General features: G+C 37.9%; 1 protein-coding gene across 1 annotated transcript in view; it reads left to right on the top strand.

The window, feature by feature from the left end:
- The window catches only part of MCCC1 (methylcrotonoyl-CoA carboxylase 1 (alpha)), a gene marked incomplete at its 5' end in the record, with an annotated part of 19,365 nt that extends 17,115 nt beyond the window's left edge, over nucleotides 1-2,250 (top strand). The window contains 2 exons of the mRNA XM_008937233.1: nucleotides 615-686; nucleotides 2,131-2,250. Of these exons, the coding sequence (XP_008935481.1) occupies nucleotides 615-686; nucleotides 2,131-2,250 (192 nt within the window). The remainder of the gene's footprint in view (nucleotides 1-614; nucleotides 687-2,130) is intronic.
- Between the last annotated feature and the right edge of the window lie 8,138 nt (nucleotides 2,251-10,388).

Raw genomic sequence — 10,388 nt, 5'->3', positions numbered from 1 at the left:
AGGAATGCCTTTTTTGTTAAACTGTGTGTTTTGCTGCTTCTGTTTTTGTTTAGCTCAGGAAGTCTTGTAACTTTGTCCCTGTACAGAGAAATACACAACAGAAAAGAGATTTCCAGGAGAGTTCAGTAGTTGGAGGATTCTGGTAGCAATAAATTGGCATGAACCCTTTCAGGGGGTGGAGTAGTTTGAATGTAGATCTCCTGCCTTCTAAATCAGAGTTATTTCAGAAAAACTAGGTGGCTGTTGGAATCCTTCTGGTTTTTGTTTTAAAAACAGTTTTAGGGACTGGCTTCAGGAAGAGGTTCTGCACTTTCTCAAAATAGGTCTCAAAGCCAGATGAGCTAGAACATGCATTGTCTCTTCTAATGTTTCTTCATTGATGCATAAATGGCTTCCTGGTCATAGTGCTAGCTGTTACTGAACCTCTTTCTGTAGCCTCTGACTTTCCTTAAGGTTTATCTAGAAAGCTCAGATACCCAATTCAACAATAATAAAGAGGAGGCTGCTTTGTAAAACCACAGTCACTCAGTGGATCGTGCTAGCCAAGATCCAGCTGATGCTTTTTAATGGTACAGAGGTGCATGATTTTTTCACAACTCTCTCTTGAATCGTAGGTGTTTGTGAAAGCAGGGGATAAGGTTCAAACTGGAGACCCTCTAATGGTTATGATAGCTATGAAAATGGAGGTAAGTGATATGTAAAAGGTTTTAATTACTGAGGAAATAAAAATCTGGTCAGGATTTACTCATTTTTGGTAGCATTATTGAAGTATGGTGCAGAGTATAGGTTGCAGATGTCAGTATCCCTTCATAGGCTGTAAAACAAGTGTTGTGGCTGACTAGATTTGAGAGGATTATATTTGCTGTTATTAAGAAATGATGATTATATAACCCGTGGTATTCTGCAGATGTTTTAACATTCATTTGGATAGCTTTGTCAATCCTCTTCCCTTTCCCTCCTTTCATTTTTCTAGCAGCAAACTGTCAAGGATGTATCTCTTGCTCATTGTTTGTGATAAAAGCACCTGTAAGCAGTTACTTCATGCAGAAACTTTGCTAATGGCGACTTTGTAAATATGCCCAGGATTCTTTTTTGTTCATAAACTTTTTATTATTGTTTTCGTAAATTTTAGCAAGAGTGCACTGAAGATTTTTCATAACTGTCTACATGGCATTCAGTGGACTAGCATTTTGGCCATTATATCTTGTCACATTGCTTGACCATGGCTCAGGTTGTTTGAGCTATAGTTTTTGTAGCCAGTTCTTGGATATTAATTTATTTTAAACTTCAGTTTGTGGTGGCAGAATTAACATTGTTGAGAAAATTTGCCTTTCTCTTACCATGCCTTTTTATAAATTGCACTAAAATTGCATGAAATGCAATTGTGCACTAAAAAGAAAAATTACACCAACAATTACTTGCAGTTGGATGCTAAATGTTTGTGGCTCCCTAACAGGTACCTCAAACTGACATTATCTGGATTTTTTTTTTTTTTTTTCAGTGCTATTGAAATACAAAATGTAAAATTTAAAAATCCAGGCTGTGATTTGCTTTCGGGTCTATGAGCACACATTGCTGGCTCATAGTCAATTTTTCAGTCACTAATACTCCCAAGTCCTCCTTTGCAGGGCTGCTCTCAATCCACTCATTGCCTAGCTTGTATTTGAGCTTGGGATATTTTGCCAAATATCTGTTCAATAAAGCCCCATCCTGGCCAGCAAACAAAAATATCTTTAGTAAATCTGCAGATTCCTCTTAAGGGAACAAATCTGCTATATGATTAACATTTTGGACTAAAACTGTATTATTTCTGCCTGGTATTTATTATAATAACAAAAAGTATCACTGAAGTAAAATAACTTTCAGCTGTTCATACTTCGAAATATAACATTATGTAGCATTTTTGTCCCCAAAATACTTAGCAAAATGAATACTGATGAGAAAATAAAACTTGAAAAGGACTAGGATAACGTTTTAAAAGAATATTGAAAGCAAACATACATGTGCCAGGGGAAGCAATTAAGACTAATTGCACTGAAAAGTAATACTAGTATTTGCGGAAGAGGGGGAAGAGAGAGAGGAGATGGAACCAGCTGAGCACTGTTTTTCTGTTGATCTCTTTCTGTGCAGCATACCATAAGGGCTCCAAAGGCAGGCGTGATAAAAAGGGTCAATTTCCAAGAAGGTGCCCAAGCCAACAGGCATGCTCCACTAGTTGAATTCCTGGATGAAGAGGCTGAATCAAAATAAAATTCAAGGAAGGTGAATTGTATATTTTTTTCCCTACTTTTCCTGATTTTTCTCTCAGGAGACGATTTCTTCATATTTTCAGCAAGCTGTTTTGTATAACAGATTGGGGAATTAGTTTCCTCTGCACTTCCTGTATAGTTTGACATTGTGCTGACTTTACAGAAATTTGGATATAACTATACTGTAATCGTATATGTATAAACTTGCGGGCCTATGTGATTGTTGTTGTTCAGTGGTTATGATTGCCTGTGAAAAGGCATTAGAGTGGAAAAAGATGTGGAACTCTTAAGGGGTGGGAGAAGTTAGTAAGGAATGTAAGTTCCAGAAAGCTAGGATTCTTCTGCCTACTTCTGCATTCACAGGTGCCTTGTTTCCCTGTGATGTAAGAGCATTAATTTGAAGGAAATCTGAAAGATGAAAGTTTGTTTCATGAATCAATTTCTGTCAAAATTCCTGTTTGTGGCTTATTTTTTTGCCTGAGGAGGGAATTCAGCATTGGTTTTAGCTAAGGCTGCCTCTTAGTCATTTTTGGTGCACCTTTTTTTTTTCCCCCCCCATTTACCTCAATGAGTAGTAAAAATTTGCATTTCAAAAATTACTTTAATATGCCTTGGAATATCTGATACAAAGCACTTTTCAAATACATAGTAGCATTTGCTACACTAATTGAAGTTGGAGTGTAACTGCTTTCCAGAAATATCATTTGATCTTTAAACATGAAGTAGTAGCAGAGAAATGTGATAAGCTCATTTAATACTTAAGAAGTGTGCCAAAATAAAATAATAACTTTGAAGTCTTCATTGCTTTTCCCATATTGTTCATGTTGTAGTATTGGCTGGAATGAAGTATACCAAAGTCTTTATAACAACATGAAATATTAATAAGAATAACAGACTTTTTTTCTTTTTGTGTCTGCAGTGTTGCAGAAGGGAAAATTTGTAGGTTTCTTGACATGCAAACCCAATATTTCTCAGATGCAGTATACTGATCATTTGCCAGAAATTTATCTTGTTTAAAAAGCACCTCAGAAAAACAGGAAAAGGGAAGGAAAAAAATGTTTTGTGTCAAAGTTGCAAAATCTATTCACACTTTAAGTGCTGCTTGTCATTGAACTTTTGATATACTAACTTAAGACGATAGTATGGTTTATACTAGAGAAAGGAACAAACACAGATGCTGTAGTGATCCCAGCTGGTAGTTAGATCTGTGCAAATGGATTCTTATACTTGCCCAAAATCTCATTTCTGAATCAGTATACACTGTCATGGCAAATTCCCTGATCTGATACCATAACTGTTGTGCAGCCTTGCCTGCAACACAGACAGAAATTGTAAAAAAATAATGGCTCTGGATGGTCTGTATACTAAAAGCACACAGTAATACTTCCCAGTTTTCTGTGTAACCAATGGCCATTTAACAAAAATTACACTCCAGTGATCATTTTGTACAACAATGCCACAGTGATTTTTATTTACTGCCAAATAAAAAAATAAGCTTAACTTTGAATGTTTGTTTCCATTTTTCTCCATTTTGTTCTTTCCTTGGTTGCTTACGTTTATGCATTAGAGGTTTTTAGGCAGCTGTTTATGTATCATCATCTGATACTTGACAGACCACATTCTGCAGATTTAGGAGGCAGTAATTCAGGCAGTCATAATGGCTTTCACTGCAGGTAAGCTTATTGACTTGTTTTGTCTAAAAATTGAATCTACATATGGAAACGTGAACTCAGTCCTGAAGAGACACTGCAGCTTGGCATTTATTTTTCTTCTTTCTATGTGACATTACTGTGTTTCTAGGCCTACTTTGCTACACTGAATCTGTACATTAAAACTCGCAGCATGAGCTTCTCTGTCCACTAAGTCTGTCTGCACTGCTGGCTTCATCCATCCAGTGAAACAAGAATGTGTTCTTGGAAGTCAACAAAATGTCCTCCTCCATTAGGAATGAAGGGAGACATATTTTGCCAGTTACAATTTTCACTAATTTCTGAAAGTGAGCTGTTAGGTTTTTTGCTCTATAGGTTCCCACTGAGATTGATTTTTTTTTTACAAATAGTGATGTCTTTGTTTATTTCAGAATAAATTCTCTTGCAGAAGCCACGGTCAGAATTTGCCCACTTGAATTGTTTTGTTGCAGTGTGATGCACAAAGAATTAGTAAAGGTAGGTTGTTCCTGCAGTCCAGCATTTTAATTTTTAACATATTCAGAAATCTCCTTTTAATTTGAATAAATCCTTGGGTTATAAAAGTGAATTGGTAAAAGCCATATGATAGTAATGTAGCTGTTAACTAAACTGTTGTTTGTAGAACACCTAGTAGTAGAGTAACAGAAAAAAAATTGATAATTGCTTCAAATCAAATATTTTAGTATTCACACTAAAGAGATGATCTCTGCCAGTTATTATCAATATACCTTTTCAAATAGTGCTGTAGCTGTGATACAAGACGTAGAGATACTATAGACACATTGAATCTGAACTGATGCTAGTTGTAGGTACTTTTGCTGCCAGAGGAGAGAAGGAACTGAGTCATGGGATATGTACTTCAGCCGCAGTTGATAGTCCACAGGAAAGAATGAGGGCATTACTGTTCCAAACTCTGGCTTCTGTGAGGCTTCAGTAACACTCTGAGCTTCCTGGTCAGCTTGTTCTGTCAGGTAGGTAGCATCCTGCTTGGCAGTGTGAATGTTTCCCTTCATGAACTCCAGTCACCACCTACAGGATTTCTGTCTCTCTGGAGTTGTTTGGCTCCTGCCAGTTCTTGTGCCTTGTAGGGCTCCTGACCCAGGTAGGGGTCTGAATTTGTGCTGAACCAGTGTTTAGGACTTGGAGTGGAAAGCAGGAGAGCAGGACTGTGTTCTTACTTCAGCCACTGACTCACTGTGACTTCAGGCAAGTCTCTTAGTAGATATTTGGCTGTTTCTTCCTCTTTAATGAGGTTGGTGGTAGTCAAAACAGTGCAGAATTGGTAGACACGGTGGTTTATAAATAATTATTTTCCATGCTTGCTGGTAAAATTGTAATTTCAGATGTAGACTATTTTGACTTGTAAGGTTATTTTTTATACTTTTTACACAGGAAAATATCTATACTAATGAACTGTAAAAATAAAGTTTCCAATGTGTACTGAACACTTTGTTGTAATGGTTGTACTACCTAGTTGACAGAAAATCCTAACTTCTGTTTTCACAATGAGCAGAACATGAATACTGAAGTGTTTTGGCAGGACCTTTAAAACTTAGTCAATGATGGAGGGGAAAAAAAAGTTGATCTGGGCACATGGCTCTTTTATTAAAGCAACTTGTGGCTAATTTGAAGGGCAAATCAGTGCACTTATCACAGGTATATTTCTGTTGATTATTCCTCTGTTCAGGCAGATCAGGAATTATTTCACTATGTTCTATCTGTTCTAAGATGCTCAACAATGCTGTGTTGAATGTGTTTAGTGAATGGTCAATGGCAATGGATTAAGGTCTGAAATTACAGTTTTTACACAAGGTATGTTCTCCACAGATGCTTTTAACTGCTTGTACAGTCAGATTTTTACATGAGTGCTTCACAGATAAATCTCTCTTAGTATCTTTATGATACTGGGGCATAGCCTTCGGCATAAGAATTCCATTTAGAAAGTAATCTGCACTACTGGACGTCATATTAAAAAGTCAATACTGCAGAAATTCATAAGTGAAACCTTGGCATTTATTTTTATGGGGACTGATTGTATTTCTTGAAAGAAGAGAGCCTTAGTTCTAAAAGCAGTGCAATATATTTTGAGACATTTGATGTCAGCTTAAAACCTGTTGATTCTACAATGAATTCATGTCAAAATAAACTTGAATGTTCTAGTTGAATACCCCATAGTTTTTATTATAGCAGTAATAAGCAAGTAAAATGCATGTCTAGAGTCCTACTGGGTTTTGAAATTACAATGGTAGTTGGATTTTCGCTTTAATCTGTTTTCCATATAAACAGTTCTGTTGCCAAAATGTTCCTCTTGAAATGGTAATTGGTCTCTGTGAATGGCAGCCAATGTACTCGCTTTAAGCAGGGAGAGTGGGGAGACATTAATGTGCTAGAGCAAAGCTCCAAAGAGTGTCTGGTGCAGAAGACTGCTGCTGAGAGCTGGGTCCCTCTCTTGCCTCTCTGGAAAGGAAAGAGACATTGTATTGTCGGCTGTACCGGTTTTCTCACTCATCAGTGTGCATTGGCACACAGAGAAACACCTAGTAATCAATACTGGTGTGGTAACTGCAGCCATGTGTGTTCAGTGTCCTGTCCCAAAGGTGTAAGACTCTAAGCTCCTGCTCTAGAGAGTTGTAGAAGGTGATGAAATATGAACTGGAATAAACCAATTCAAAACCGGAACGGTTACAGATGTGGATAATTTATGCTTTCCTTGAAGTTTGCCCCACTGTGTTGATGTTGATAGTTAGTCATGGGCATGCAGGTTACAATTTGCCACCTAGTTACCAGAATATTAATACTGGCTTGGTTGTATTCTCAAAAATCAGTTTGCTGTTACAACAGAGTGAAAATTGGAGAAGGCTAAATGTGTGTGACAGGAGGTAAGAGTTATCTTATTACCCTTGCTTTGTGTTACTCTTGCAGACACCTTACCTCAAGGTGAAAGGCTCTGCCTCACATGCATGTAACTAAAACTGGTTTGTTTACTAATAGCAGAATATGTGCTTTCAATTGGGATGGTGTATTTTTAAATTGAACAATTAAAGATGGCACACAGAGAAAATCAGTGATAGGGAAATAATAGTCTTGGCCTCCTAGATTTTTGAAATCGCCCATAATTCTTTGTAGTGAGAATGGAAGGCTGCTTACAGTTCAAAGGTACAAGTTTTAATTGTGAAGTCTTAGCTATGATGGTGCTGTCTGGTTTACAGCTTGGAAAATTTCTCATTATTCTGTTTACAAAGATCATACCTTGTTTACAGAAATTCTGAACTAAGGAAATGTCTGTATCTCATAAAAATCAACTAGCTGTTTCAATTCTTCATGCCCTCTCATTTTTTCATATTACTTAAAACACCTTGATTTAAGTAGATGCATCTCATTATTCTAATAATTTAAAAAAAAAACAAAACATAGCTGTTGCCCATTAAGTGTCTTAGAAATTCGGTTCATTCAGGCCTGCCAGGGTATAGTTAGGTACATGAGAAATGTTCAGACTTTCTTAGGCTCAGTGACCTGACTTTTCTTCCTTTGTTACATAAACCTGCCCTGCTACCTCTCCAGAGATACTGTCAAGCTCCTAACAGTTCCTTGGATGGGGTGCAATAACTTGTAAACCTCATGTAACACAGGAAGGATGAAAAAGTTAATAGAAGGTGAACACCCTTCCCTGTAGCCTATTAACAACAATCTTCAGATTCTGGCGAGGCACCAGTTTGCTGGTTGAGTTGGTTAGACACCTACAGGACTCTGACTGTTTACTTCCTCTGTGCTTCTTTCAGTGCAGAGAATATTATGGGCTGATACACTCCAACTGTTTAGCTGAACAGTGGGATAGGAGCAGACCACTGGGCTGTACCTGTGGACACTAAGGAACTTCATGCCTTTAGACTGGCATTAAATCTCCTTGAGCAGGATAGTCCATGGGACTTTGTTCTCTGTTAAATGTGGTCAGTGTTCTCAGGCAAAGGGCCACAGTCGTAACCACTTCATGGCTATTCCATCAGTGTAAGATCAATCAGTGGTTTCACTTTCTAGTTCATAAAGTAGCTGACATAAAGATGCAGGGGTTAGAAAGACATTTTTAAGCCAAGCTGTTCCCAGTTAGTGCTACCCTTCATAAAGCTTTAGGCCTTTTCCTCAGAAAGTGCTTTAACTGCAAGTTCTCAGAAAGGGGATTACATTGAATGGATTCTGCATTGACTTAACCCGAGACTTCCTTCTCTATCTTCTCGAGAGCTCAAGTCAGTGTGAAACAGAACAATGTTATATTCAGAATTACACATTTGACACACTTGGCTTTTAAAAAAACCCACTGACTGGTTCTCCGGGGGGCTCACATGAGATAATAAACCAGCACAGGATTACACAACAAAACAAGGCAAGTGTGTCAGCCTTACCATAAATTAAACAAGTCATCACGCTACTGAGGTCACAGTGATTATGCTGCAGGCAGATTGCACAATGAACAGTATTTCCTTCTAGTCTGAGTCGCTGAACGCCTGCATCACATTTACAAATAGCAGAGCTGTTTATCACTGGTCTGACTTCATGTGCCAGCCTGGATGGAGCTGTACAAAACGTGTCACAAGCCTAGTTTAGGCAACTTACTCTGTATAGGCATAAATAAGCTTTTTTTTGGCAGCCTCGCAGTGCCTTTTGCTTTACAAAGCATCTATTTTTTGCTCAGAAATGGCAAGAATGGGATTCAGATGGGAATCCCATGTCACTGAAGTGCAGATCTACATCTGCAGACGTACAGCCAGCCGGCCGGCCTATGAACACGAATGGAACTGGGGCAATCTGCCTGCATATTTTCCATAGCTTATACCATGGGAGTTCAAAATGTAGAGGAATTTAGTAAATTAGATCAAATATCAGGTCAGTCAAAGTTGCAAGCAGAGTCCAAATATCCTGACTCTGAGAAAAAACAGAAGTACACCAAGAACAATTTCTGAATATTAAAGTCCTGAGAACAACTTACTGCAATTAATTTAAAAACTACTAACTTGTCACCCAGGCAAAGGATGAAAATAATGGATTGAACTGAAAGTTATAGGAATAGTGAATTTTTCAAGGAATTCTTTTAAAGTAAACATAATTTGAATGTATAAAATCAAGTCTTCTGGATAATACCTGTGAGTCTACTGATGTAAGTAGCACCTTATTAAAGCTTATGAACACTCTTGCATGTGAAGTTTCTTGTGCTCTTAAATATTTGTAACATTACGCCTTAATTTGTTATGAGATTAATCTAAAATTCTTTTGAAAATGAAGTGCCTTGCTGATTTCTGTACCTTTTTAATTGGGACTTAAGAAAATGTTAAAACTAGTTTATGTTTAGTATTTTATTCAGTGAACAAAATAGCAAAATGAAAGAAATACTTCTTCAATGTTCTTTTAAGGTAAAAGAACTGCATGTACAACTTCTTAGAAGAATGGGTAAAACTAAGCATGGACATGGTGTACCTCCAAACACATACTCAAAAGCCCCCCAGCAGACCCTGCACTACAGAAAACCAGCAAAACTCAGACTTTAGGGAGGAACGAGCCACTTAAAAATCCTGGGTCTATGCTGAGGAGTCCACTGCAATCACAGGTCCTCTCTCAGGTTATTGTTACATGTCACAATAATTCTCAAGAACATCTAAATTGTGTCTTCAGTGCAGGAGGGCTGTCACAGGACGTTACAGTGAGGGCAGCTGGCTAACTCGATTAAACCATTTTCAAGTTTGTCTCCCCTGCTGTGGTTCACATGGATATGGCTGGTGTGCAATGGTCATGGCTGTTTACATGAGCCACTTCGCAGCCATCCTGATTCCAAAAACACACTTTCAGTAGGACTCGAGGTGTTAAGGCAACTGTTGTCTTTCAGGATAGCTGAATTCACACATATTTCCAGGTACTTAATATCAAGACAACTCTCAACTTCATTGTTTCAGAACATCAGCACAATAGGGCCTTTCACTGAACAGGCCAAATTCTCCTCCCCAAATACTAGTTTAACTTCTCACACTCCATCCAAGCTTAATTCTTGATTTCCAGCAAAATAAGTGAGAAGCCATTCACAACCTTTTCTATAAAAACATACATAAAGCCTGGAAGTCTTAATTTCTTCGTGGTGTGTGCAATCAATACAGTCATGTAATATAACTACTGAAGCGTACTTTAAAAGTTCCTAGCTCAGCAGGAGATGAGAAAACAAAAACCAGGTCTCAAACCTTGTCCTTAGCAACTAGGAGTGTGCCACCACTATGAGTTTCATCAGGACACGTTCTGCTTTCCCAAACCTCCTCAGCTGCCAAAAATCTGCAGTAGGCAGAGTAAGCTTTCCTGGGAAAAAAACAACTATCTGGGATACTGGTCCAAACTGCGATTTAACCCTTACAACCTCTTCTGCTAGTAGATCTATGCTACTGCAGAAAAGGGTACATCTGTCGACAGCCACTTGGAA

This window comes from Merops nubicus, unplaced genomic scaffold (assembly GCF_000691845.1).
Source record: "Merops nubicus isolate BGI_N331 unplaced genomic scaffold, ASM69184v1 scaffold41083, whole genome shotgun sequence".
Classification (NCBI taxonomy): Eukaryota; Metazoa; Chordata; class Aves; order Coraciiformes; family Meropidae; genus Merops; species Merops nubicus.
This window is presented reverse-complemented; position numbering and strand designations above follow the sequence as displayed.